Raw genomic sequence first — 27,728 nt, forward strand, 5'->3', positions numbered from 1 at the left:
TGCACCAAATAAAAGGCTCCATTATAGATGTCAAGCAATTCTAACAACACAAGGACCAAGGTAGTGGTATGTGGTGTCATTCAAACAGCATTTGGCTCCCCTGGACCTTCCTCTTCTCTTGCAGAGGTGAATGCAAGGGCCAGAAGCTACTATATAGCCAGGGAAGTGGATACGATTCTTCCCCTTTGCCTCTGTGGAGTTCCAAGTTGAGTTACTTAGGGTACGTCTACACTTACTGGGGATCACCGCTGCGGCGATTGATGCACTGGGGGTCGATTTAGTGGGTCTAGTGAAGACCCCCTAAATCGCCTGCTGATCACTCTCCTGTCGACTCTGGTACTCCACTGGAATGAGAAGCGTAAGGAAGTCGAAGGGAGAGTTTCTCCCGTCAACCCAGTGCGGTGTAGACACCGCAGTAAATCGACCTAAGCTATGTCAACCCCAGCTATGTTATTCACGTAGCTGGAGTTGCGTAACTTAGGTCGACTTACCCCAGTAGTATAGACCAGGCCTTAGACTGAGGCAAGATTTGGGACTTAATGCAAGTAATCCGATTACTTCAGGACAGAATTTGGGGGGGGGGGGGGAGACCGCACATAATAGTTTATTTTAATATCAGAACTACTGGCCCAGATACCTTTTTAAAGTCAGTTGCATCTTCTTTTTCTAGCCTACTACAATATGGTTTTCGTTCTTCAAAGTAACTCTGTGACCCAGACCGCCCCAGCAGTGAATCATAACGATCGCCTGATGATGTGCTGATTGATCCTGTATCGTATCTTTAAAAGAAGAAAAGTTTATTATTTTCATAACATTGCTAACCTGGTGCAGTGTATCAAGCATACTTAGTTTTTTCAAACCATTATCTCCTATCCCCTCTCTAACTGGTGGAAACAGTTTTTAAAGTTTTCTTTCTTCCACTCAACACTAAGATTTATTTAAAATGAAAACAGGTTTTCTGACTGTCAAGTACGGCTTAGGGAGTGCAAACATTAGCCTTCTATGTCAACATTTCTTTTGAATTAAAATACATTCCTTCAAGACATTGTTGCATGATTCTGAAGACTACCTTGTCAAGATTTTTTAAAAGAACTTTTCTTTGCTTATGCATCTTTTATAAGCACTGAATTATTTTTTCGGTTTTATTTTTAACCTCAAAAAGATCTGCCAAGTCGAGTCTGGTCTTCCCAGTTTTACTGGAGGACTTCAGGGAATTCTCCAGGATATTATTTGTGAGCTCAGCTACCTATCCAGAAGCAGCATGGCTCCTTTAACAAAGGCTTCTTTTAGTCAATATTAGTCACTGAAGTAAAATAGATATTAACACCCACACAAAAATCCAAACGGCTTTAAACAATCTGACCAAAAATCTGTTCCCCTTCCCATTGCTCAACTTGCATGGTTCAGCTGTTGTAACGTCCTCATTTAACACAGAGGTTTCTAGCACAGACAGGACCTGACTTCTTAATGTTTTTAAAAAAAGTAGATTGTTTTTGTCTATTTATTTTTAAAGAAGTTTTTCAGGCCATTTATCAAAGCTGTTACAATGAGTACACACCCATTTTTTCCTTTGCAGGTTTCTTTTAAAAGAGTTAACTGCAAATAAAAGACTTAATAGTTCAGGATTTTTGTAATATTACTTCTTTAAGATTAAATCCTCCAAATGAATGAGTTAAGTGGCATTTTCAGCCTATTTCTAATGTTCAATGACTTTGCATTTCAGGTCTACTGAATGCAGCCTACTTTGCTTCCCCATTGAGCGTGACACCGCAGAATGCTCCATATTCAGTATCAACCCACCGATCAAGAGCAATGGCACTAGCTTGCCAAAAGCCAAGTCATATTCGCATACATTTATTGTTACTTAAGAAATGTTTTTGTACATAAGGAACATCTAGAAATGCACATTATTAGGAGTAAGGAATGCAGGATTTGTTTCTCTCTGACAGGTAAACATCTTGAGAAAACTTCAAGAAGCCTGATTTTCAGAGGAGGCAGCACTTTCTGAACGTGAAGCCCCTTATAGGGTCTCAAACTGGGTATCCAAAAATTGAGACAGTTTATGAAAATCTTAGCTTTGCATTGTAAACTGCATGGGACACAGTCTGGATCGATTATGTTCTGTGAAGTACCTAGCATATTTTAGGTGCAGTATAAATAAATACTTCAGCACATAACCAAAACAACATTTTGGACATATCTTCGGGTCACCTCTAATCTCCCACCTGCCTGAATGTGTAAAAAGTCAATCCTATGGCTTCATTACTATATTCTATATAAAACATACTAAACCTTTACAGCATTAACATTTTTTCAGAGCTTAACCTAACCAACTACTGAGAGCAAAGCAGGATTTGTAAATTAAGAACTTAAAAAATAGAATATGAGTCAAAAAGGTTTCTGTTTTATAAATAAATGATTTGTTTAAATCAAACACATACCGTGAAAGACTATCACTCTGGAAAAGAGAAGGAAAAAAACCATTAGGACAAATTGATATTTGTACATTCATTAAATATAATATTCAACATATCCGCGAATAAATGTAGCGTGGCAGAGTTGCGTTAAAACACAGGAGAAAGCTGAATGCTATTCAACCATTCGTTATCTGAACACCATGTACAGCTTCATTTTGTTATGGCTATCAACAAAGAGGAAACGTGTTAGAAAGTATTTGCCAGAAAAATGTTTTGCAAACAAGTTAGTACAAACTTATTAGAAGGCTTAGATTTTAGTATTATCTGAAACGTTAGAATAGTTTTAGAAGTATGTATTCTTCAGTTTCCTCAGTTTCTCTGCCATTTGGCAAAGTTATTAAATAAGAGACAAGGATTGTGTCCACCTCCAATCCTCTTCCTCCTACCCTTTTTTATTTTTTAATTGGAGAGCAGTATTTTAAGAGCTCAACTGTCCGAGTCACTACATACCATCCTGAACAACATTCAGTGGCAAGCTAGAAAAATATTGGCATTACTGTTAAACAGGATTAAACTGGGTGGGGAATCTGAACTGCTGCCCCAACAATATGTAGCAAAATGAAACCTTTTGTACACAGCTACTCAATTTAAGATCATATACAAAAGAGTAATTAACTCCCAAATTACAGAGGAGTTTGCAGACACAGGAAAGTCTCACATGTTGGGTCAAGAACCAAATTTAATTAAAATTAATTATAGAATTGTATGTGCGGGAATGCACTTAAACACTATAGAACTTGTAGTTCTCCATTATTTTTCCTTTGAATGATCAATATAATTGTATTGTTTTATGAATGCAGGCTCTTTCTCATGACTATAATGCTACCTGCACATTCCCAGCTATGTTTATCTACTAGGCTGCTTAAGACTTGATTTTGTTTCCTTTTTTACAGCTTTATGACGTATGAGGGAATTTCTGAAAGGGCTGGATTGTTTGTTGTCCTGTAAGGAGCAAAACAAAAAAAATCCAAATACCTCATGTTTCCTCTTCCCCTCTGGGATATTCAACAGTGCTAGCATTGACCTAACTCTACTCCCACTAAATTCAATAGTAATACTCCCATTAGTTTCAGTGGGAGTGAAGTTAGGCTAACGCTGGGCTCTTCTGAAGACTCCACTCTGTTTCTAAGTCAGAGATTTTAAACCCTTCTGCATGAGAGACACACTGGAATGGATTTTAAGCAATAGGCTGCAACTTTATTAACATTGGTTGGAGGTGGAACATGACCACCCACCTCAAAAACCAGGGTTCAGTGTAGAGTTGCAGTTCTCCCTACATAACCAATAACCCAGGGCAGACCCTGCAGCCTAATGCCAGGACTCAGGGAGCTATAAAGGGTACCAAGGGTGATGGGGGGGAAGAGGGGAGAGGAGAGAAAAGCTTGGTCTGCAAAGAATTCTGGCCTTCCCATCTCCTTACAAGCACATGGTCTGGGAGCTGGTCCTTTTAGCTTTTATCTGCATTGGCCTCATTTGCAACAAACTACCCATACCCATATTATCTCTTAATATTAGAATTCCAAATTCTATTTGTTATCCCAACTGCATCTCCACAGTGCTGCGAGGAAAGCAAATAACGCATCTGACCCGTGTCTAATTTGGCCCAATAAGAAAAAATTTCTTCCTGATCCCAAAACCCAGGTGATCAGTAAGACCCACTGCATCCTGGAAACAGTCCCCTATCTAGAACTACAGGTAGGAGTAGGGCAGCTGGAGAGACAAGGGAGTCTTGAAGCCTGGGGGAAAAGTTTCAATTGTTTGGGGAGGAAAAATCAGCTCCTACTCTTTCTCCCCAGTCTACCAACAGGATGCAAGAACCCAAGGAAAAGGAGTGGCATCTAGCATCTTTGGGAATGCACATTCTACCATCACCCCCCGGGGGAAGAGCATCCTTTTTTCTGATCCAGCTAACATCCCACCTGCTCACCCACAGTGGAGGAAGCATTTCTCAGGCATGCCCTCTTCTCCCTCCTCCTCACTGCTGGGGCAGTGCACTCCCCATGCAGTTTGACCAAACATTGCCCTCCATCCCCAACCAGGAAAGGATTGTTGTTGTTGCTACCTTTATATTAACATTCCTTATTATTTTCGCCTCTTGCTCCCTTTCAAAGTTTTTCCGCCTCAACCAAAAATATTCTGCATTTAATAAATACTTCTAGAAGATCGTATTAACCCCCTGAACACTGGCATTTTAGGACTAGAAGGGAAATGGGAGCTCAGGAAGAAACACCTGCAGCATTCAGAAGGTTTTTCAAAGAATTCTGCATAAAGCGAGTTTTGGTGAGAAGTTTCCAACACAGGTATCTGAGAACATTCACATCACACACGAGACTGCTTGAATGCCGTAGCAAATTTTCAGTTGTCAGTCTGTGTTCCTAATGCATTCACAAAACTGAACAGAGTCTGGTGCCTAATTTTATCCATAAATTTTCCATTATTGTTTGTGCATTGTTAGTTACACTGCTTCATTTTTTCCCATCTATGCAAGTAACAATAATGCTTATCTCTAAACACCATTCACACTACTGGGGCTATATAAATAAATACACACACACACACACACACACACACACACACACACACAATCCTATGAAAACATGTATTGAGTCACCATAGAAGTCTTGTTGACCCTTAGGACAACTATCAGTAAAGAAAATAAAATGGGAACATATGTGCATTAATCATATCCTGAGTCGCTGTTGTTACTGAGCAGTTTTTATAAAACTGCCACACACACGATTTGAAAGCTGAAAAGCACGACTGGAGTGCAGTATTAAATCAAAGTCACTTGTGTCAATCTTTGGTGTCTGCCCAGGTGGAATTTAAATATCCAGTGACATTTGTTATCCTAATATTGGCAACCTCAAGCTTCCAAAAGTTACGACTCAGTACTCAAAAAACAACATTCTATTCTATTTTAATTCTTATACTTTATTCATTACTGTGGTGTTGGCTTAACCATCACAAGACTTTAAAAATAAATTACATCTGCGTTTTGCCTGTCTGGAGATTTTTGAGCATACGATGGCATGTGGCCCATCAGCAACTGCCAATAGCAAAAATCCCCAACTGCTGAAGATGGGACACTAGATGGGGAGGGCTCTGAGTTAATACAGAGAATTCTTTCCCAGGTGTCTAGCTGTTGGGTCTTGCCCACATGCTCAGGGTCTAACTGATCATCATATTTGGGGTTGGGAAGGAATTTTCCCCCAAGTCAGATTGGCTGAGACCCTGGGGGAGTTTTCAGTTTCCTCTGCAGCATGGGGCACGGGTCACTTGCAGGTTTAAACTAGTGTAAATGGTGGATTCTCTGTAACTTGGAGTCTTTAAATCATGATTTGAGGACTTCAGTAACTCAGTCAGAGGTTAGGGGTCTATTTGAGGAGTTGGTAAGGTTCTGTGGCCTGCAGGAGATCAGATGATGATCATGATTGTCCCTTCTGACCTTTCAGTCTATGAATACCCTTATATCCAATTTGCATGTGAAAATACAAAAACAGAAGGGCAAGCCTCCCTCTGACTGCTAGGTGGTGATCGATCTGTCATTCCCTCATAATTAAGGCTAAGATTTTGTCACAGTTATTTTTATTAAATATCAGACAGGTCACAGGCAATAACCAAAAATTCACAGAAGTCCCTGATCTGTCACTGACTTTTATTAAAAATAACTATGACAAAATGGGAAGGGAGGAGGGTCCAGCATCCACTGCTGCTAGGGGCTCCAGGGTACCCCACACCCACAGTGGCTGAGAGCGCGGGGTCCCCACTGCTGCCAGCAGCATCTTAGAGTGTGGGGGTGTCCCCGCAGCCCAGGAGCTCCAGGCCGCCCAGGAGCTCCAGGCCACCCCCTAGCGCCCCCGCTGGCTGACAGCTCTTGCCCCACAGCCCTGAAGCTGAAGCAGGATTCCGTGACAAAATTTTAGCCTCTCTGAGGTGGGAGATCTGTCTTTCTTTCCTTCTCTGTCTGTCTTCCATATCTCCCTCTCAAAGCTTTCACCACTCTCCCATTCTCCATGCCTGCTCTTGCCATCTTCTATCCTCCACATTGAACTCTGCCCCTTACATAATCCATGCCTGCCCTCCAATATTACCTTGTTCCTGTTACCCTTTCTCACAGTCTGTCCTCCAGCATTCCCTTGATCCCTCTTAATTATTCCCATCACCACCATCCTTATATCGCCTGTTCCCTCACTGTCTCCTTCCTGTTCCATACATAATGAGAATGAGGGCTGGTCAATTGAAATAATAGTAGCCTCATTTCAATGTGCAAAAACCTAGGGAAACACTGGTCATCTGAATGATGGCAACCTGGCTTCAATTCTATTGAAAGTAATGAAAGTGTGACAACAGTTTGTGAAATGAAAACTTTTAAATAACACCTAACATCAGACTTGCAATATTATCATGAGAGTTGGCAGTTCTGTGAGGCCTTTAATCTTTGTCAAGTGTCCTGGCCAACATTCCAGTTCTATCAAATCAGGTTCTAACATTCCAATTTTTGAGCATTATTTTTGCTAAAAAGCCAAATAGCTATCCCAAAATAATAAGACGAAGACATGGTTTGCAATTTACAAGACCAAATTAAATTCTGAAGTACAATCTAATTAGTAAAAAGATAGAGAACAGACTAATTGCTGAAGATTACCTGAGCACAATGAAACAACACATCGCTAAAGTAAATGCCTCCTCTACAGCAACCAGCAACGAACCATGTCATTCAGGCATGTCTGGAGGCAACAGTGTGAGCTGTTCGGTGGTATTGCTCTGGAATGCACATTTTAAAATTAGTGCTTATGGCAACTTAACTACTGAAGTAACTTCTAGTAGTTAAATTATTTTGTCACCTTCCTCCTTGAAATTCATCCTAGTTGTGAAAAGATTTCATTGCTAGTGATATGACAAATGATCAATTTGGACAAAATTTTGCAATCTTTCCTTGGTTTTTATTCACACAAACCAGATCTGATTCACCAGTGCAGAAAATGGATGTGCGTATTTTCAGTGAGCCCTGTCTTACAAGCAGTACTGCTTCCTAACCCCTCTCTCAATCCCTACTCAGAATTCAAACCAACTTAAGATAAGGGTTTCTAGAACCTGACATTTAGAAGAATAGAAACTATTGGTAATCAACCTGTAGCATTTCTCTAGCACAATGCTACATCGATGGAATGCATTGGTCTGGAAGACAATTCATCTTGAAATTGAGACTACAAAGGGATACCAATTCAGGAAGTGAGTAGAGAGAGCAGTGAACAGTACTGGTATATTGTAATTAAATATAGGGCTTCAATGAAAGACCTTTAATTTTTCAGAATGGAGGTATTGCAGAACCATTTGCAGACAAGTTTCCCTCACTCCCCCCCAGTTTACTTAACAATTTATCTTTATTTCTTGAGTGGGTCTAAGTTTATCTTCCTTGTGAGAGCACAGATTTCCGATAAGTAGCAAGGTATTTTGAATTTGGATTGGGAAATCCTTGCTCTTGGCACAAAACAGCTGAAGTAAAATTATATTATGATGACCTTCAAGTTATAAACGGTTACTGCTGTTTGACTTCTTTTCTTTTTTAAAAAAAATAGGGATGAATGATCAGCTAACTAGTGAAAATGCAGTTCTGTACAGGGAACATCAAAGCATAGACTGAAGACTTATTATAAACAACTTTTCAAAGACCTCTGATGTTGGAAAATATTTAACTCATTTGTCAGGTTCCTTACAGATTTCATGCCAGAAACCATTCTGTCTATTTCAACTTTCTTTGTGGCATCTGCAAGACTTGTTCTTGACCTCTTCCCTTCAGTTTAAATTTTTGAGTTACCGCCAAGGCTGTCAGAACTTTTTAGCTGCTATCTTCTATCTCTGGCTTGTAACTTCACTAGGCAATGAAAGCAACAGCAGCACCACTTAAGGGAGTAACAGAGAACTTCATTATCTCAAATGATTTTTATTTTCTGACCAATATGTAAAATAAGCAGCAAAAATCAATACATTATTCCAAACTGTATTTAAATATTTTCAAAAACATGTTATGAATTTTTATTTGCCCCATAACCTGTATGAGTTATTGGGGCTGGTGGTTTGGGTATGCAGAAGTGAGCAAAAAATCAGTTTTTCCAATATTAATCATCACAGTAAATGGTGGGCAAGTAAATTTTGTGCTTGGGACAGTAGGTATTCACAACAATTGTGCACAGGTGCCTTGGAGGCAGGAGTTTTTCAGTTTCTCTCTAAGAACCACACACAACAGAGAGTTTACGATTATTTCACAGAATGTGCAGTACTTAGAACCATTTGAAAGGAAGCTGAGATTTCACTTCTTGTCATGGAATTTAGGAGTAGACTGCATATCAATCAAAAGTCAGTATTCAAAACATTTTCTAATCTCATTTCTTTAGAGATGGCCAAAAATCATCACAAAATATTTAGTTACTAGTTTAAGATTTCAGATTCAAATATGAGAAATTATTGTTAATAGAATGGTTGCTATTTAACTGGAGGAACAAGAGACTTGAAATCTGCTTAGCCTTACAATGGAACTGAATTGTAAAAGACTGTCAGAACTCTAGGCCCACATCAGCATTGGAAATCCTGGGAACGGAGGTAAGAAAGAAGCAGCAGAATTTTCACAATATTTTGAAACACAAATATAAAATGTGGAGTTAATGTTTTGAACAAGATGCAAACTAAAAGCACTTTCACAAGTTCAAAGCAATTACACCCCAAACCCAATGTATTCTCTGGTAAAATGGACCTGAATTCTACAGAACTCTGGCTGCATCAGGCACATTAGCTTCAATTATATTTGAAAATATTTGAAAATATTTGAAAATGTAGATTTTTAATAGCCCTGTATTATTTATTTTGATATTAAACCCATTTTCATGCTGTCCCCATATTTTCTGATTATGATATACCAGATGTTTGTATAAACAAAGCATAACTGTAAACTGGAGGTACAGCTGTTGGAGAAGAGAACTCACACATTTTCAGAGCTATTATTTTAAGCGGTCTGCAAACTCAGTAATATGACAGTGCAAAAATTTATAACTGGTTAATATTTTCAAGGTGTTCTCCACAACCATAAGAGATAGAAACAATTTTTAAAAAATGAAAGACTGGACACTGGAGCCCATTTCTGTGACAGGCCATGGAATATGCAGCAAATTCTGTGGCTACAGAATTACAGAATACATGAATGGAGCCCCATTTACTCCTTTGGCTTCTAGTCTATTCATACAAAAAACACGTGTTAATGGTAAGATTGAGAAATCAAGCAATCATATGCCAGGAAATGAGAGGTAAGCTTCAAAATCAACCTTAACTCTGCCTCCAACTCTCATGCATATGTCTTAAACTATTATCTTTGCCATTACATAAATTATTAATAAAAATACAGTTTGTAGTAATACCAGCTAGAATTTCTTATACAACCCTACCTACAACTCAGTACTCAACATTCAGACAAGTCATGTTTGAAGAAAATAGTTTAAATAACTTTGAAGTTATGAACATTCAAAGTTAAATGACCCAGAACTGGAGACTGAAACAGCATTTTAAGAAGCTCTAATGGCAAATGATAAGTCTCAGTGTGATAGCTTCATATGTTTAAAGCTTTACAACTACTAAAGTGATTACACCTCTGCCTCAAATATCAGTGTTATGTACAGAACAAATATGAACAAAACCACATTCATTCATTTCCCCCCCCAAAAGGTGCAAGTATAAGCTTTCTGAATAGAATGCAAAAAGCTTTTTCATTCATCCACACCAGTTGTACTCAAGTTTTCCAAAACAATGCAATTCCTAGCTAAGAAGCTGCAGGGAAATTCCCAGCCTACAAGGCATTAAAGTGGTCAAGCTATCAACAAATCTAAAAAGAGAGTAATGAAGCATGTTGGCGTTCTATACTATAGTTTATGCTATGGTGAACATTTTCCTCCCTTCAGCAAGGCGGCTCAGTTTTCAACTAGTTCTCCTGCAACTCTGATACTGGAATCTGCTTTTCTGAAGGAAGCATTTCATGCCTGCATCTGACAAGTAATATAGTTTCTAGCCTGATTAGCTTTTCCCCCCACCCCCTTCTTCTGGCTCGTTGTATCAAATATTCCTTTTGCTTTCTTAAAAATTATTATTCCCACCCCTTGTCGGGATTTGCTTTACGCAGGTATCTGTTTCTCAACTTGCGTACACTACCTGGCTACTGTATTGTGCGCAATGCTGAAGTGGTTCAGCTGGAGGCAGCATCATTTGGAAAAGCAAGAACTCAGCCCACCACTACTTCTTTAATGGACAAGGAGCATGGTATTCAGCTAGTCCAATCCCATGTAAAAATTAGGTTCTGGACAACATTTAGTAGTGGTAGAGTGTGTAGCTTTATTTGAGAAGTTCATTAATGAAATCCCTCAAGTTAGCATCCACATAGCTTTGCATGTGTCAAAGGACTTACAATAGTAAATCAAGCCCAAATTTATATATTGCTTTGGCTCTACATTCCCATAACTCCTTCAAAATTACCATAATCACATATCAGACTACAATTCCACAGAAAGAAATAAGGAAGAAGTAATGCAATGCTCAATGTAGCAACATGAAAGAATAATGACAGATCCGAGGGCAACAAAGAATCTGCACTGGAGACTGATGAAGGAGAAAGGAAATATGAACACACAATCCATTAGGCTTATAGAAAAGACACAAAAGCAGCAAGAGAGAGTAAACATGTGAACAGAGGACGATGCTGCGGCTCTACAGATGTCCTGGAGAGGTATGTTTGCCAGGAAGGCCATCGAAGATGCCTGCACCCTTGTCGAGTGGGCTCTGACAATCAGCAGCGTGGAACCCCCGCCAGGTCATAACAGGTGCTTATGCACTAGGTAATCCAATTGGAAATCCTCTGTAAGGAAACTGGGTGAGTTGAGTCGATTTTTGGAAAGGCTTGGTACATTCTAAGTAAAAAGCCAAGGCCCTCCGGACGTCCAGGGCATGAAGACGCCTCTCTTCATTGGTCTTGTGTGGTTTGGGACAGAACACTGTGAGGAAGATGTCCTGGTTCATATGGAAGGTGGAGACCACCTTTGGTAGGAAGGCTAGGTGGGGCCGCAACTGAACCTTAGACGACCGTGTATGGAGGTTCTGAGGTCAAGACTTTAATTTCAGAGACCCGTCTTGCCGACGTCACCACCACCAGGAACGCGACCTTCTATGACAGATGGGAAAGGGAACAGGAACCCAGCGGCTCAAACGGCAGGCCGGTGAGCCTAGAGAGGACCAAGTTAAGATCCCACTGTGGGACAGGAGTCCGTACCTATGGGAAGAGTCTCTCGAGCCCTCCCAAGAATCTGACCATCATGTCATGGGAAAACACCGTCTGTCCGTGGATCGGCGGGTGAAAAGCGGAGATGTCCGCTAGATGCTCTCTAATGGAAGAGTGTGCCAGGCCCTGGTTCCTCAAATGGAGCAGGTAGTCCAGGACAGCCTATATGGAAGAATGCAAGGGAAAGAAGCCACGCTCTGACACCCAGCGGGAAAACCTCGTCCACTTGGCCAGGTAAGTCAGTCTGGTTGAGGGCTTCCTACTCCCCAGGAGGACCTGTTGGACTCCTTCTGTACAGGTCTGTTCCTCCGGGTTCAAACACGCAGTATCCACGCCAAGAGGTGGAGGGACTCGAGGTTGGGGCTCTAGGAGCTGGCCATGGTCCTGTGACAGCAGGTCCGGGTGGTTGGGCAGGGGCCAGGGAGGGGCCTTCTTACAGAGCTGACGAGCACACTCCACCTTGCCTGTTGATGTAGAATGTCGAGGCTGTGTGGTCCCATCAGGACTCGTACCATCTTGCCTGACAGGTGGGGCAGGAAGACTCCTCATGCCAGCTGGACTGCTCGGAGCTCTTTGACGTTTATGTGTAACCGCGCATCCTCCAGGGACTACATCTCCCATGTCTGGAGGTCGCCGATATGTGCACCCCAGCCGAGGTCTGAGGCATCCGACACCATCTCAATGGAGTGAGGGGGCTGTCAAACGGAATCCCCTCCAGGACTGTCCTGCGGTTGGTCCACCATCGTAGCAAGGTAAGAATTGCCTGGGGAATGGTAACCATCTTTTCCAGAGGGTCTCTGGACTGGGACTAGATCATCCCCAGCCATTGTTGCAGGGAATCTGCGTCGGATACCCGGCCATCCATGCCTCATGCTAATCGACCGGGACCTACTATGAGCCGGTTGCCAGGAGGATCATCCTGAGAAGGGCGACCTTCCTTTTTGGAGACCGGCGATGATGGCCCAATGATCTGTGGTCTCTTGTGCCTGATCCATCCTGGGCCCCTGAAGATGGTCGGGGCCGATCCCGGAGTTCTTGCCAGGCGGTGTGTGCCTCAAAGGGTCTGCACCAATCTACCAGCGAGGTAAGCCTCGAGTCCCTCGATCAGTGACCCCGGTGCGGGGACTGAAGAGGCTCTGCTGAGCCTGCCTCTCCCGTCCTGAGGCATGTCAGCTGCAGGCGAGCGAATGTTGTTGGAACGCCCCTCTTATGGGGAATGGTACCGCTGAGGCAGGGAGGGGACACACACATAGGCTCCAATGCGGGTTTTCCCCAAGACCGGGGTACCACAGAAGCTGGTGAGGGCGGCACCAGGAGTGTCAGGATCTCCTGAGCTGCTTGAAGAGCTTTGTGCATCGACGGCACCTGAAGCTGGTCGGGGCCTACACCGCTATCCAGAGTCACAGGCAAGGCATGGGATGGGCTGCACAGCTCAACTTTAGACTTCCCGAGGGGGATGTAGAGATGCCCAGCATGAGTCTTGGCTTGCTCCCTGACCTCTCCTTTCCCTTGCGGGAGGTGGGAGATCTTCTCCTCACAGTCTTTTTCAGCTTCTTGACCTGAGCCATGGAGGGATACCGGTGCCAGCTCGTGGATGGCGCCAAGGGAGCACTGCACACGGAGGCCACGGTGCGGAGTCGGACCGCTGCTCCGGTGCTGGAGTGAGTGTGACTCCATTAGGAGCACTTTCAAATGGATATCATGCTCCCTCCTCATCCTAGGTTTGAAGGGCTTGCAGATATAGCACTTGTCACTTATGTGTCCCTTGCCTAAGCACCTTAGGCAGCTGGTCTGTGGGTCACTGACAGGCATAGGCCGTTTGCAGCGATCGCAGGGCTTAAAGCCTGGGTACCGGGGCATGCCCCGACCCCTGGCTGGGTCCCGTTTGGGACTAACGAAGAGTTTGAGAACTACTACTAAGGATAACTAAGAAAACTACTATGTATAACTATTTTATAGAATTTCTAAATTTGCAAGAACAGAGAAGGAATCAATGCTAGCCGAAGCAGCAGATGTTCCAGCACCATCACTGGTGGCAAGAAGGAACTGAGGGTGAGGGGAGCTGGTGGCGCACCTTATACCACGCCATGCGGGCACCACTCCAGAGGGCGCCAGAGCCAGTCCAGTCCTGATAATGCTGAGGGGAAAACTTCCGGTACCGGTGCATGTGGCGAGCACACACACCTAATATGGAATGGACATGACCAAGCACTCAAAGAAGAACTAAGAATTCCCTCAAGTACCAGCCTAAGTATCAGTTAGAAATAATATCAACATTTACAACAAATTCTACTTATCTATACTTAGAATGCAAGGAAGGGGGAGGTAATACTCAAACAACCACTATTAAAATATATTAAAAATGATCATTAAAGCCTGTAGTTCATTTATAAGCTAGAAGACATCTTTCACATACAAAACTGCAAAGGAACTGGTATTGAAACATGCCATGATTCAAAAGATACCCCATCAGATGTGTTCTTATAACCAAATCTAATTGCAATGAAAGAAAATTAAAACACAAAATCTGTCTCAAGAGATCACAACTGAATTAAAAATACCCAACATTACCTGGGTTTCTTTCTTATTTGTTCCTTCTTCTGAATCAGACTGGTGTTCCTGTTCATTTTCATCACTCTGGAGAAAATAATAGTAATAAAAATAGTAAACTTTTGAAATGCTATTGAGAGTTTTTAAACATTTTATATTTCTAAGGTCAAAATTCAAGACAGAGGGCTGATCTACATTACAGCTTAAGTTGATGTAACTTACATTCCTCAGGGGTGTGAAAAAGACACCCCTCTGAGAGGCACAAGTTACAGCAGCCTAAGCACTGTCCACACCAGTGCTATGTCGGCGGGAGATGCTCTTCCACCGACATAGCTTCTGCCTCTTGCAGAGGTGGAGTAATTATGCCGATGGGAGAGTGCTCTCCTGTCGGTGTACGTCTTCCCTAAATGTGCTACAATGGTGCAGTTGCATCGGTACAGCTGTGCCAATGTAACTCTGTAGTGTAGATTTGTCCAGAGTTTATTTGAATTAAATCTATTTTGTATAAGAGCAACAGAAGCAAACAGAAGGACAAGAATTTCTCCAAAAGTACCCCATAACATTCCTGGATGGCTTTGTTCTGTTTAACAAAACAAAATGGCAGAAACATTGAACAAGTAGATATTTTCAGTACTAGACTACTATATAATGGAAGAAAGTGGGATTATACAGTTAGCATAAGGAAACACTTTCCAACAGTGACATTTAAACACTTATTTTTAGAAGTAAAAGGAAAAGGCAACCAATCCCACCATTGGGAGTATAGGCCTTCTTGTTAATTTGCTCTGAATTCACTTATCTTAATTACTTTCAATTATAAATACACAGTAATTTGCAGAGTACAGGATAATGGATCTACTTCTCACAAATTAAGTATGTGAACTAAGAAGAGGGAGGAAATTTTGTTCTCAATTGATCATCATTGCTTATGTTTCTCAACTGTGAAACTACTCATGTTAGCATTATCTGGCACCAGAACAGCTGGCTATAAGAGATATCTATTCTTGCCCATTAGACACTTGTTCAACTGCACTTGAAGGATCATGAACTTTTTTTTTTATGGTGTAAGTATCAATCTAAAATGACAATACTTTAGGTCAGAAGAGTTTTAAACACATCACAAACAACTCTGGGACAGTGGCTAAGGTCAGGGCTCTCTTCTCTGGACTATCTTAATAGGCTGGACAGGGAAGGTATTTGTTTTATATACCAGTTCTACACGCTTCTTCAAAAGGAGTGAGGGGCCTTGTTTTAAAATCAAGGTAGGAAATCCAGGAGAGAATGGGCCTATCAGGCTCTTCTGAATTTTATCCTCAATTACTTTTCTCTCTTATTTTCAAAACCCATGCTATGTATGCAATCCAGAAGGCATATTATTATTTGTATTACAGTAACATTTGGTGCCTCAACTCATTGTGCTAGACACTGTACAAATAGAGTAAGTGAAAGTAATTATTTGTTTTTTACCTATTGATCCTACCCAGATTCCTAGGAGCACTTTATGTTAACCATTTGACATGTTGAATATCGACCATTTATTCCAACACTTCGTTTCTGAGCCAGTTTCTAAACTATGTCAATACTTTACCTCTTATACCATGACTTAGTTTTCTTAAATGCTTCTTGTGACAGACCGACTTTGTCAAAGGCTTAAAAAAAGTACAAATGTGTTGTCAGCTGGTTTTCTTTAATCTACTATTTGCTCAAAGAATTCTAGTAGATTAAAGTTAAATTATTCTGGTTAATGAAAGCTGTTCTGGTTTGTCCCTATCGTATCATAATCATCTATGTGTTTTAGAATTCTTTTTCATTATAATAATTTGATATGCGCACTGCGTGGAAATGTTACTATCCCTTCAAAATAAGGTGTTTTCTAAATGAATGATCAATACACCCCAATTTAGATGTGTTTAAATCTGAACCCAAGTTACTGCTGCTCTCATTGTTTATCTGCACTTTACAAGTAGACTCCGTTAGCTTGTAGACCTATACAGAACAACTATATCTGAGCACATCAGCAAAAGTCACTTTAAGCATGATAGGCCTACAGGTTTAACAACTGGTGTGGCCACACTCATGCAAAAGGAATGACTATCTATACATTGGTCATCTCATTCTATGTATTACTAATTTAAATGGCCTGGGAAGAAATCCCAGACAATATAGACCTCAACAATCCATGCTACTCCAACATGCTAACACATTTTATATAGAGAAAAACATGTTACAAGCAAGTTTGCAATTATTTTTGGAAGAACCCACTAGTATGGGCATAGTTGAATCCATCTCATGATGTTGCATTTCCTATGTTTTCCAGAAAATCATATTAAATCATAACTCAGTGGTTTTCAAACTTTGGCAAGCCGAGGACCCCCATTTTTATTTAAAATTTTTCATGGACCCCAAGTTCTCTGCTCAGCCCCACGGCCCTGCCCCCACTCCACTCTTCCCCACAAGGCCCCCCCCCCCCCGTCACCCCACCTCTTCCTGTTCCCGGACAACCCCTGCCCCTCCTCTTCCCCACCCCCTCCCCCAAGCATGTCCCATCCCCGCTCCTCCCCCTCCCTCCCAGCACCTACTGCACGTTGCTGAACAGCTGTTCCCCAGTGCGAAGGAGGTGCTGGGAGGAAGGGAGGAGTTGAGAGAGGGAGGGGGAGAAGTTGATCAACGGGGCCCACAGACCCCCTGGAGTACCTGGCGGTCTACGGACCCCAGTTTGAGAAACACTGATTAAAATAATAGGATATAGCTTAGAGTTTTATGTGATAATTTTACATGAATTCTAAATGCTGTGAAATAGACATGTTTTAGTTGTTTTAAGCAGTTTCTCACATCTTGAGTCCAAAAGGAAACTCCTGTAGATCTTCGTTTTTCTCTTGGTCGCCGCCTGTCTCTTATTGATTTTGACTGTGATTTATCTTCTTCCTTCTCTTCTTCTTTTTTCCGGCCTTCTGTTAATAACAACATTTTTTAAATATGACACAGAAATCATGTGATCTTCTGTAATATACAACTTACATGTTAATCTGAGAGGTGCTGGAACAAGAAGCTCAGTAGCCAGTTTTAGAAATTATGTGGTAACACACATCTGCTCAGAACACAGATGTGAAATATTGTTGTAAATACCATTAAAGTGGTCTGGCAAGTATTTTGTATTTCCCAATTGCTTTCTGTAGCATTCTACTTCAGCCGCTTAACCAAAATATTTCAATATAATACTAATACTGCTGACAACAATCTAGAAGTTGGTTCCAATATTCAAGCTTTAAAACTTCTGCCTACTTTATTATGGGGGCATCTGACTCAAGAGAAACAAGCATAAAAGAATACCAGGTCACACTTCCTCACATAAATATTTCCTTAGTTATAGCATCAAGAATTCAGTGCAATCGACGTATGTTCATTTAAGCTTTCTTTGCAAAAAATCTCTTTTCAGACAATGTACTGAAATTTCCTGGATTTCATTAAGTTTGTGCTACGGGTTTCCGTCTTCCTTAATGGAAATTTAGTTTCAGTTCAGCATTGGCGTTACTGACAAACTCTCTCACTTTTGAGTTCTGATTTTCCATCTCTCACATGCTTTCAGCAAAATAAGTATTATTCACGGTTGCACAAACAAAACATTTACTTCCTTTAATGTATTTTTAACTATTTATTTACCCTTCTATTAATACAACAAATCATACACAGCCAGCAGGCACTGTAGTAAGCACTACAGTGACTTATTTATTTCAGTACTTCCAATCTTCATGGTTTTAAAATGAACCTGTTAAAAGATGAACCAAGGATGAGATAGAAGGAAAGAAATAAAACATTCAAGGTGAAAGCATCCCTTTGCTTTGATTTTGGCTTCCTTGAACAGCATTCTTTTCCTATCACCAAACTCATAGAATAATAAACAAATACATAAATAATAAATAATTAATTATTATTATTATTAGAATTGCAACATAGTATTATGGAAATCTGACCCAAATTCAGGATCACTTCACGATAGAGGGAAATAAAGTATTATATATTGGGAGGCACCACTTGAAGACAATTGCTTCAGAAGATAATGATCCCAGGGAGGCAGCGATGCTTAAAGTGGCATTAAGAAATCCCTTACCTCATAACACATGCAGTTTAAGACCCTCTGTAGAGACAAAAGATCCTCTAATAAATAAGGAAAGAAAAAAGTCAAAACATATAGTCTTACCTCTCTCATTTTCTTTTGTTCCACTCCTGGGATAAACAGAAGTTATACCTATAAGGCTGTTTGGTCTGTTTACTTGACTTGAAGTAGAAAGAGAACTAGTGGAGGTGGAAAGCGAAGAGGATGACGACGTAGTTGGAGTTGTAGTTGAAACTGGCCTATAGCGATGATAGGGCTGTTCAGCAGAAAAAAGTAAATATTAATTTCCAAAGATTAAAAGGACACAGATAAAAATACCCATCATACAGGATATTAACATAAGACATATAAATAAGTAAAGAAAACTTAAGCCTACTATAATTTTAGTACCACCAAACAAAAATTAAGATTTATACCAATTACACCACTTAAAAGGAAGAGTCTGAGATACCTCCTCAAGAGTTCTGGAATATCTTTGTCTAAAGTCATCTTCTTTAGTTTCTGATTCCTTCTTGTCCTCCTGTTTTTCTTTGTCTTGTTTTTCCTTCTCCTCCTTCTCCTTTTCTTCATTCTCTTGTTCTCTGGTTCGTGTAGGACGACTTCTTCCTATAGTTTTTTCAGCTTCTTGAAGATCAGTCAGTGTTACACCCTGTGGAAAAAAACAGAAGCAAAAAACAACATTTCAATAGGTGTCACTTACAGTTTTTACTATTACTGATGGCCAGTCTATAAACTCCTAAAATAGATTTAAAGTTTTTAACTCTGGAGTGTTTCTTGCATTTTGCAATTAACAAAACTTACTCTTCATTCTGTACCCTCAACACGTGCCTGCTAAACTGTAGATCAACAATGGCTGCTTCTTCTGTGATATGATTTTCAATGGGATATTACACTCCTAAATCATGTAGGCACTTTTGAAAATTCCACCCTAGATCTTTTTCACTATATTATAAGCACTATTAATACTTTAGAGAGAAAGTTTATGAAAATACAACAGTATTCACGCGTTAGACGGCTAAATTTAAGAGGCGTTGAGCCTTCAGACATTCCACTGACTACAACTGGAGTTGTGGGTACTCAGCACAGATGAAAAAAAATCATGCCTGCAGCATTAATACCTTTACATTTCCTCACAGTGGTTTCTGCTTACCTGAATAGGCTGACATTTATCCTTAAGAATTTTCATGTTACTTTGAAGATAAAATTATCTGAGCCAGAGTAAGCTGTCTACTGCTATGGAAACAGAACATCTCCAGGAAATGCCAGGTCTTTTCTTCTCGGGTTTCAGCCAGTGTGACTTACTGAAATTCTGATGATGCCACCTGCGAGGTGGGACTAGGACTAGCTTATGTGAGCTGGACCTATTGTGTCCAGCATTGATGGAGACTGCCAACGTTTCCCTACAGAAGACATTGTGTCAGCTGTTCTTAAAGAAACTGTTGTGTGGCCTCTTTTCATGAAGCCAGCTCTTGAAAAAAGATCATCTTGCTGTCAACTCTCTCTTTTCCAGGGAAGGGCATGGACAGGCTTGTGGTAGGGTAGCTCCAATAGTTTCTTCAATTTACAGATTCTCTTGACTTTAGTCAATCTGATTATAGGTTTGGTTTTAGATTATAAAGTGCAATGATTATATTATTTGATTATTTCTTCCTAGCCCTGGACTAAGTTAAAGCAACCTTGCTGAATCATTTCAATCTGTCAGCAGACTAACAGGGGTGGATCGAGTCACTTTTTGGTGTTTCTGCTGCTATCTTTTTGAATGGACTCAAATGGTAATTGTGGACAATTGTTCCTCTGCCTTTAGGGCATTCATGTGGGAGTACCAAAGCTGTCTTTTTGGTCTTCCTCTGTGTTTTATGTGTATTTGAGGATACTGGAAGAGTTAGCGGAAGGATGTGGGCTGCAACATATTCAATATACTGAGGACTCCCAGATCTGTGTCTCTTTCACATTTGGTATGGGCTGGTGAATTGGAACACGTACACTAGGGACTATATGATTTTTAGGGATTAGAGGAGTTGCAACTGGCTACCAGTCAATCCAGATAAGATGATGATACGGTTTGTTGTTGGCTTGGGAGAAATAGCTGAAAGATTGTATCAGTGCCCGAAATCAGAGTGCCCAACTATTACACCTCTACCTCGATATAACACGACCCGATATAACACGGTAAAGCAGTGCTCCGGGGGGAGTGGGGCTGCGCACTGTGGTGGATCAAAGCAAGTTTGATATAACGCGGTTTCACCTATAACACAGTAAGATTTTTTGGCTCCCGAGGACAGCATTATATCGAGGTGTATTTGGAAAAGACATACACAAAACTACAGTGTTCTTAGATCTTGGGTTAGTCCTAGATGTTCAAAGAGCACTTCTCTCCCTCCCGCCTCCAATCTACATCTAGGCATACTAGCTTGAATTTTTCTCTGATGTGGAACACGCCACAGATCCAGGTTTGTCACTTCAACCAAGGGACCATTCAGAAACTGAAGCAAATATAATATGCCAGGCCTGCTTCTTAAATAGAGTTTCAAGCCTGGAGCACATTGCACTGTGTTTCAGACAATGTAATGGCTACCAGTAAGTTTCCTCGTGGAATTCAAAGTGTTGGTTTTAAAGGTCTAAATAACTTGGGATCCAATTATCCAGGCATTTCATATTGTCACAGCTGAAATCAATAAAGATGTTCAACTGGAGCCAATTTGCTATATAACAGGAAGAGGCTTTCAGGAATACACTCTGTGGGGAAACCTCTGCTTGCTTCCCTCCAGTCTGCAGTCTGGATCGGTTAACCTTAAGGGCACACTGGAAGGCCCATCTTTTCTCCCAAACATTTTGAGAGGAAGAGCTTTAAAATTTGGAGAGGTGTTGTTGTTTGCAGTGTGGATTATTTTATCTGATGGTATGTACTGAGTTTACACTGGGGAGAACGGTCACTGTATTTGAAGTTTTACTGTGAAAATTATGAGGCTATTGCAGAGTTTGGCATTTATGTGTTTATAAATGAAAAAAACAAAAAAACCAGTACCTGTGTGGATCTTCTGGACTGTCTTGCTTGCCTGGATCTAGCTTTTCTTTGGGACTCAGACTCTTCATCCCGAACAGGAGTGAGGTATGATCTAAAGAGTAAAATTAAAATAATATTTAATAACCACTAATTTTTGCACAATGCATTAAATGGTTAAAGAAATGAACATTTGCAATGTGATATGATTGAAAATCAATGCAATATAAGAAACCCCAAAACTAAATTCTACATAATGTAACTAGATACCTAAATCTGTCTTTGAAAATGCAAGACATACAGAACTGTATTTTGAATAAATCTCAGCATATTTATAGCCAGTTAATCTTTAAGTGTTATATGAGAATTATATCACCAAAATGCACCACTGATCTAGACAATATCCTAACCAGTCAATTTTCTTATTTACAATAAACTCATTTTGCCATTTTCTCCCAATACCACTTACTTAAACTATTTTGGTATTCTACCAGTCTGCTAAAACAAGGGTGGAGTATCTCCGATATACAGTGTGTAGGTATATATGAGTGACTGAAGCTTTAACGAGCATTTTATATGCCTATTGTAAAGAATATGGCTATTACAGGAAAGCCCTACTATGCCATCTATTGTCTCATAGTATTAAAAACGCAGAGTACATGATTGCTCAGTAAATAAATTTGGAAAACTTCAGAAACAAACCATATTTAGCACTGATTAGGTAGCATTGTTACCAAGCAAATCTATTTCATATATGACTTTGCTATTCCCCTAACTTTAGTCTACTCTGAATATAGCTATAGGTTAGTGAAATATTGTCTTTTTTCAGTATTACAGGTTTGTAGTCATTTTATAAAAGCAAAGATCATACGAACATCTAGAACAACGGCCTCTAAGTAATAGATTTTTAGCCATGTTGCCAAGCAAAACAAAACATTAAAACATAAACACTTGGCCTCACGACTAATCAACCTCCCCAAAAATCCATGGCAGTTAAAACTCCCAAGTAGTCTTACAAGACACAAGATCTAAAACTAGCACTCCTCTCTAACTCTGGGGGAAAGAGAACAAAGTTTTCTGAATCATTTGCATGAGAGATTCTGTTTCATATATAAATTTGAGTGCTCTGTCCTAAAGCCATTAAATGAATTTCTGCTTTTGAGGCTTCAACTTTCTCAGATTTGAATGGCATGCCCTTTCATGCCCTGCAAAGGAGGACAGGACAATTTGTATAGACGCAGATCCTCAAATCCTACCCCTTCATTTCCCTTAGCCTGTACATGTACAGCCCACTGTGCATTACCATACAGGGACCCCTGCACATAGGGGGGACCCAATTTATGGATGCTCCACGGCTCCTTTACACTAGCTCTGATTGCGTAAAAGAGTGCTGAAACCATCACAAGGGCCCCAAAAGAATATCTCCTATGTACAGGGAGACTTCTCTGCAGGTGTACACTACGCCAACCCTTGACCGCTTCTATCAGAAGCCCGTGGGGCAGGTGGCTTGCTTGGGTGCTCTCACAACCCTGCTATTCCAGCTGCTTTAATAGCCCACAGAATCTGTTGGCAGTTCACTACAAATTAGTCCAGGCAGCTCAGCACAAATTAATCCAGCCCTCAAAGATGCTCTCACTTGTGGTAGAGGCTGGCCAAAGCCTCCACAATCACAGCACAGGGGCGGTGCCAAAATATGTGAAGCCATTTCCTCCCTGAACTTTCTGGGTCCTCATGCCGAGCTACGTTCTGACACATGGATCAGCTGGGCCCAGAGTTTATGCTCCCTGCATCCCCCTCTCCCACAAGCATCTTCCTACCTCCTTTGTGCAGCAGAACAGCATCGGTTCAACTACAAGTGAGGCCTCCTCAGCTGTGGACACAGGATTTGCCCCTTACTGAATTATCTATAAAACTATAACGATCCCATTAAAAATCTTAATGGAACTGCTGATTTTCTATTACAGGATAATAAATCAGTGCTAGACCTATTAATAATCAGTTCTTTGCTGTGTAAAACTGATAGTTATTTAAAAGTATCAAGTATATTTTAGCATTTTTAGAGTAACAAAGTTGGAAAAAAAAGCTGAGATGCAACCAAAAATGAAGGCCTTGAAACAAAGTTCTATTCACAAATGATATATCCTGCATTCCAAGTTTGAGGACAACAAACTGTGCAGCCTTGAACCATTCTGGGTCCCAAAACTGGTCAGTTTATCCATCTTTCACAATAACGACTTAGCTACTATCACATTTTCTGATGTTGTATACAAAACGGTTGGTTATGTTTTATTAGCTTTTTTATAAAGAACATATTTGTTAATGTTGGAAACATTCCTTTACTTTTGGGAGACCACTCGCTACAAACATCATTAAGATCAGCTCTTTAAATTAATGAGATGACGGCCAATTTGAAAATACTAAAATTATTTAACATTTTTGAGAGGATGTTCCATCTTTAAAAAAAACAACAAATAATTGCACAAACTAATATTGGATTATCACCCATGTTCTACCTCTACTTTACCAACAGACAGATTAAAAACAAAGACAAATTTGCCCTAATATATACAAAAATAGCTATTTCTACAAGTGCCCTCTGTCCTGCTATGTAACATCTATAAAATACTATCCTTAAGAATGTTCATTTCCCATCCTTCTCTCACCATCCATGTAGTATTTTTGGTAGCTCTTCTCCTTTGCTAGATAGCGAGGCCTAGTCTAGATTAGGAAAAAAGGTGTTTTGTTTATTAAAAACTGGGCTAGCTAACGTGTTTGGAAATACCACTTACCACTGTGGAAGCAAAGACTAGACCTTGCCTTCATCAGGAAAACCACATATTTTTAGCTTATTAGGTAACAAACATGTTAAAATTCTAATGTAGAAGAGACTAACCCCTGCTGGCAGCCCTGGGGATGGGGCCACTACTTTACCACTCCCTCCCCCACCCCCATCAGCACCTAGGAGGCTGTGGCCACACTAAAAGTCCCTAGGGTTTACCTTGGTTGGCTAACACATGTTAAAACACAAACTGCCATGTCTACACTAGGATTTTAACATGGTAGTTAACATTTTTAAAAACATACACACACACACACACACCCCAAACGTGTTTTATATCACCTTAAAAATTGTCTTAGCTGGCCAGGCTCTACTCTGGGCTTCCCCCGATTAGACCAATAAGCTAACAAGATTTTAAAGGTGTTAAACTGCTTCTTCACTAGATGCTAAGTAGTGTTTCAAATTGTGGACTGGTTTACACTAGAAAATTAGACCGAGCTACGTTGCTCTGGGGTGCAAAAACTCGACAACCTTGAGCAACGTAGTTAAGCCAACCTAAGTCTCTGTGTAGACAGTGCTGGGTCGATGGAAGAATTCTTTCATTGACCTAGATACCATCTCTCTGGGAAGGTGGATTACCTATGCCAACAGAAGAACCCTTCCCATAAGCATAGGTAGTGTCTATGCTGAAGTGCCACAGTGGCACAGCTACAGTTGTGCCTCTGTAGCATATCAAGTGCAGACAAGTCCCATGTTAGCAATCTTGAATTAGCGATGCACAAGTGCTAATGTTCATCGGATTACCCACCAGGACCCTCAAAATCTTTTTCAGTCACTACTTCCCAAGACAGAGTACTCCATCCTGCAAGTATGGCCTACACTCTTTATTCTTAGATGTATGACTTTAGTGAAATGCATATTGTTTGCCTACGCCCAGCTTACCAAGCAATCCAGATACCTCTGTATCAGTGACCTGTCCTCTTCATTATTTACCACTTCCCCAATCTGTGTCATCTGCAAACTTTATCAGTTATGATATTACGTTTTCTTTATTGATGAAAATGTTAAATAGCATTGGGCTATGAATGGATCCCTGTGGAATCTCTCTAAAAACACACCATTTGTTTCCCTTTTACAAATATATTTTGAGACCTAACAGTTAGCCTATTTTTAATTCATTTAATATGGGCCATGTTGATTTTGCATCTTTCTAAGTTCTTAATCAAAACGTCATACGGTTCCAAGTAAAGTGCCCTACAGAAGGCTAAGTGTACTATATCAACCAAATTTGTATTCTCATAAAAAAAGTGATATGAAGTTTGACTTCCATAAACCCATGCGGACAGGCATTAATTACATTACCTTCCTCTAATTCTTTAAGTTCCATATCAGCCATCCATTATTTTGCCCAGAAGAGATGACAGACTGGCAGGCTTACAATTACTCAGGTTATCCTGTTTACTCTGTTATAATATTGGTACAACATTAGCTTTCTTCTGGTCCTCTGGAACTTCCCCAGTATTGCAATAGTTACTGAAAGTCAACATTAACAGTCCAGAGAGCTCGCTGGACAACTCTTTTAGAGCACTTGGAAGCAAGTCATCCCACCTGGTGATTTAAAAATATCTAACTTTGCTAGCTTCTGTTTAACATCTTCCTGAGTTACTGTTGGAATGGAAAGTATTTCATCATGATATAAATACCTCATTTGGCTTTTTTCTAAATACATATCAAAAATATCTATCGAACATTTCTGACTTTTATTACTGACAATTCTACCATTTCCATCTAGTAAAGTACTACTGTTAGGATTCTTTTTGTTCCTAATATAATTAAATAACTCCTTATTGTCCTTAACTCTGCTAGCCATAGATTTATTTGTCCTTTTTCTTTCCTTATCTATTTTCTAAAATTCCTAGGTTCCTGTTCACATTAATTGCCCTCAGCTTTTCCTTCCTTCCATTCTCACTCTCACTCTCTCACACATGAGATATCTTCTTTCAGACCTCATTTCCAAGTCAGGTTGGTGTTATGTTGTGGCTGTTTTTATTTTTAAACAAGCGTAGCCTTTTTTCACAATTGCAGATTTTTGGTCATCTAGTAAAATGTTATCAAACAATTGCCAGTTATCATTGACTTTTTTGTTTAAATTTTCTCCCAGCTATTCTGACTCAACTGTTTTTAGATTTGTGAAATTGCTCCTTTAGGCATCACTTACATATATATTACTGGTTTGGACCTGAATCTCTTTGCACATCACAAACAATCAAACCATCATCATTTTGCACCTTCGTTTAGTCCCTTTGAATATGGTTTAAACTAAACCAGAAAAAAGCCACTCTTACACCTGATCAAGAGTTCAGACAGGGAGTTACACTGGTATAATTATACTGGTGTAACTTCCCAGGTAGATAAACCTCTAGTCTAGAGAAAGCCCTAGAGCCTGCAATTACTATACTAGTATTTGTTACTGCTAATATACCTATAATAGAAAAGCTCCCATACCACTAGAATCCTTTTTATAGGCTTATAATTCTGTGTGCAAAAATGTGTGACAGATTATCAGATATGCAATTTTAGAGTATTTTTGTCCCACTCTTCCCTATTTTGTTCCCAATTTTTTTTAAAAATTAGTTACAGATGAACACTTTCACTACTTTAATTTGCCCCAAAATGCACTGTTTGTTTAGGCACTAGAATAGCTTTGAATGGGTTTACTTTTCAAGTAAGATTTTGCAGACATTTTGTGTAGTAAATTTGGACTAAGTCACTATATATTTTTTTAATTTAGCAAGCTATGCACTACACATTCAATCAACACTTTTCATTTAAAACAGTTTTACATTGCACCAAATCTTTTGGCCAGTATATAATTAAAAATCAAAGAAATTCAGTCCACTTGCAGAAATCTAACAGTGGATATTGTGATCTTATGTAATATATGTGCAATACCTAGACACACTAGTAAGAGTGAATGACAGAGTGACAGCCTTAACTCTGAATTTCCTTGTTTTTTTTCAGTCCATAACAAACTTTCAGTGGTTACAGTTTAAAATTCAAACTGTTGTGATAGAAGGTTTTCTTTACTGGGAGTGATACTTCCACTAATTTTACATTGATTGCATTTATTTATATGAATTTTATGTGACATTTTGCCTGCAGCAACCATGCTACTTTATGAAAAAATACATATGCGAAGTAGTGCTTACTACAAACTGGCTTGTGAGCCACATCATTCCCCCCCAGATGCCGCCAATGTCAAAGTGGGGAAGACAGATTAAAAATTGTCCTAAGTTTAAATCACAAAATTAGCATGTCTGCCATGTGGTATCTTCTGGTGTAGTAAACCAGAAGGCTCTAGGTTTCTCCTGCCAGTTTTCCACCTGTTGTGAATGCTAAACATCAATTACATTACATTTGCAACTAGAGAGCTTGATTTCTGAATTTCCTTAGACCTTTTATTTTCCAAAGAGAAAGTAGTATGTGATTACATA

The 27,728-nt window shown here is 40.0% G+C and overlaps 1 protein-coding gene across 16 annotated transcripts in view; it reads right to left on the minus strand.

Moving 5' to 3' along the window:
* PPP1R12A (protein phosphatase 1 regulatory subunit 12A) overlaps window positions 1–27,728 on the minus strand; it is a 207,838-nt gene that overhangs the window by 21,386 nt on the left and 158,724 nt on the right. For 11 of the 16 annotated variants that reach the window (XM_005308497.5, XM_005308496.5, XM_065559544.1 and 8 more), the window contains 7 exons: window positions 21,480–21,570; window positions 18,906–19,103; window positions 18,539–18,710; window positions 17,173–17,291; window positions 14,362–14,427; window positions 2,442–2,458; window positions 638–779 (listed from right to left, as the gene is read on the minus strand). In XM_005308497.5, coding sequence (XP_005308554.2) covers window positions 638–779; window positions 2,442–2,458; window positions 14,362–14,427; window positions 17,173–17,291; window positions 18,539–18,710; window positions 18,906–19,103; window positions 21,480–21,570 — 805 coding nt within the window. Of the gene's footprint in view, window positions 1–637; window positions 780–2,441; window positions 2,459–14,351; window positions 14,428–17,172; window positions 17,292–18,538; window positions 18,711–18,905; window positions 19,104–21,479; window positions 21,571–27,728 lie in introns of all 16 variants that reach the window. The other 5 variants (XR_010591071.1, XR_010591073.1, XR_010591076.1 and 2 more) reach the window with 1 other exon arrangement.

This window comes from Chrysemys picta, chromosome 1, assembly GCF_011386835.1.
Source record: "Chrysemys picta bellii isolate R12L10 chromosome 1, ASM1138683v2, whole genome shotgun sequence".
Classification (NCBI taxonomy): domain Eukaryota; kingdom Metazoa; phylum Chordata; order Testudines; family Emydidae; genus Chrysemys; species Chrysemys picta.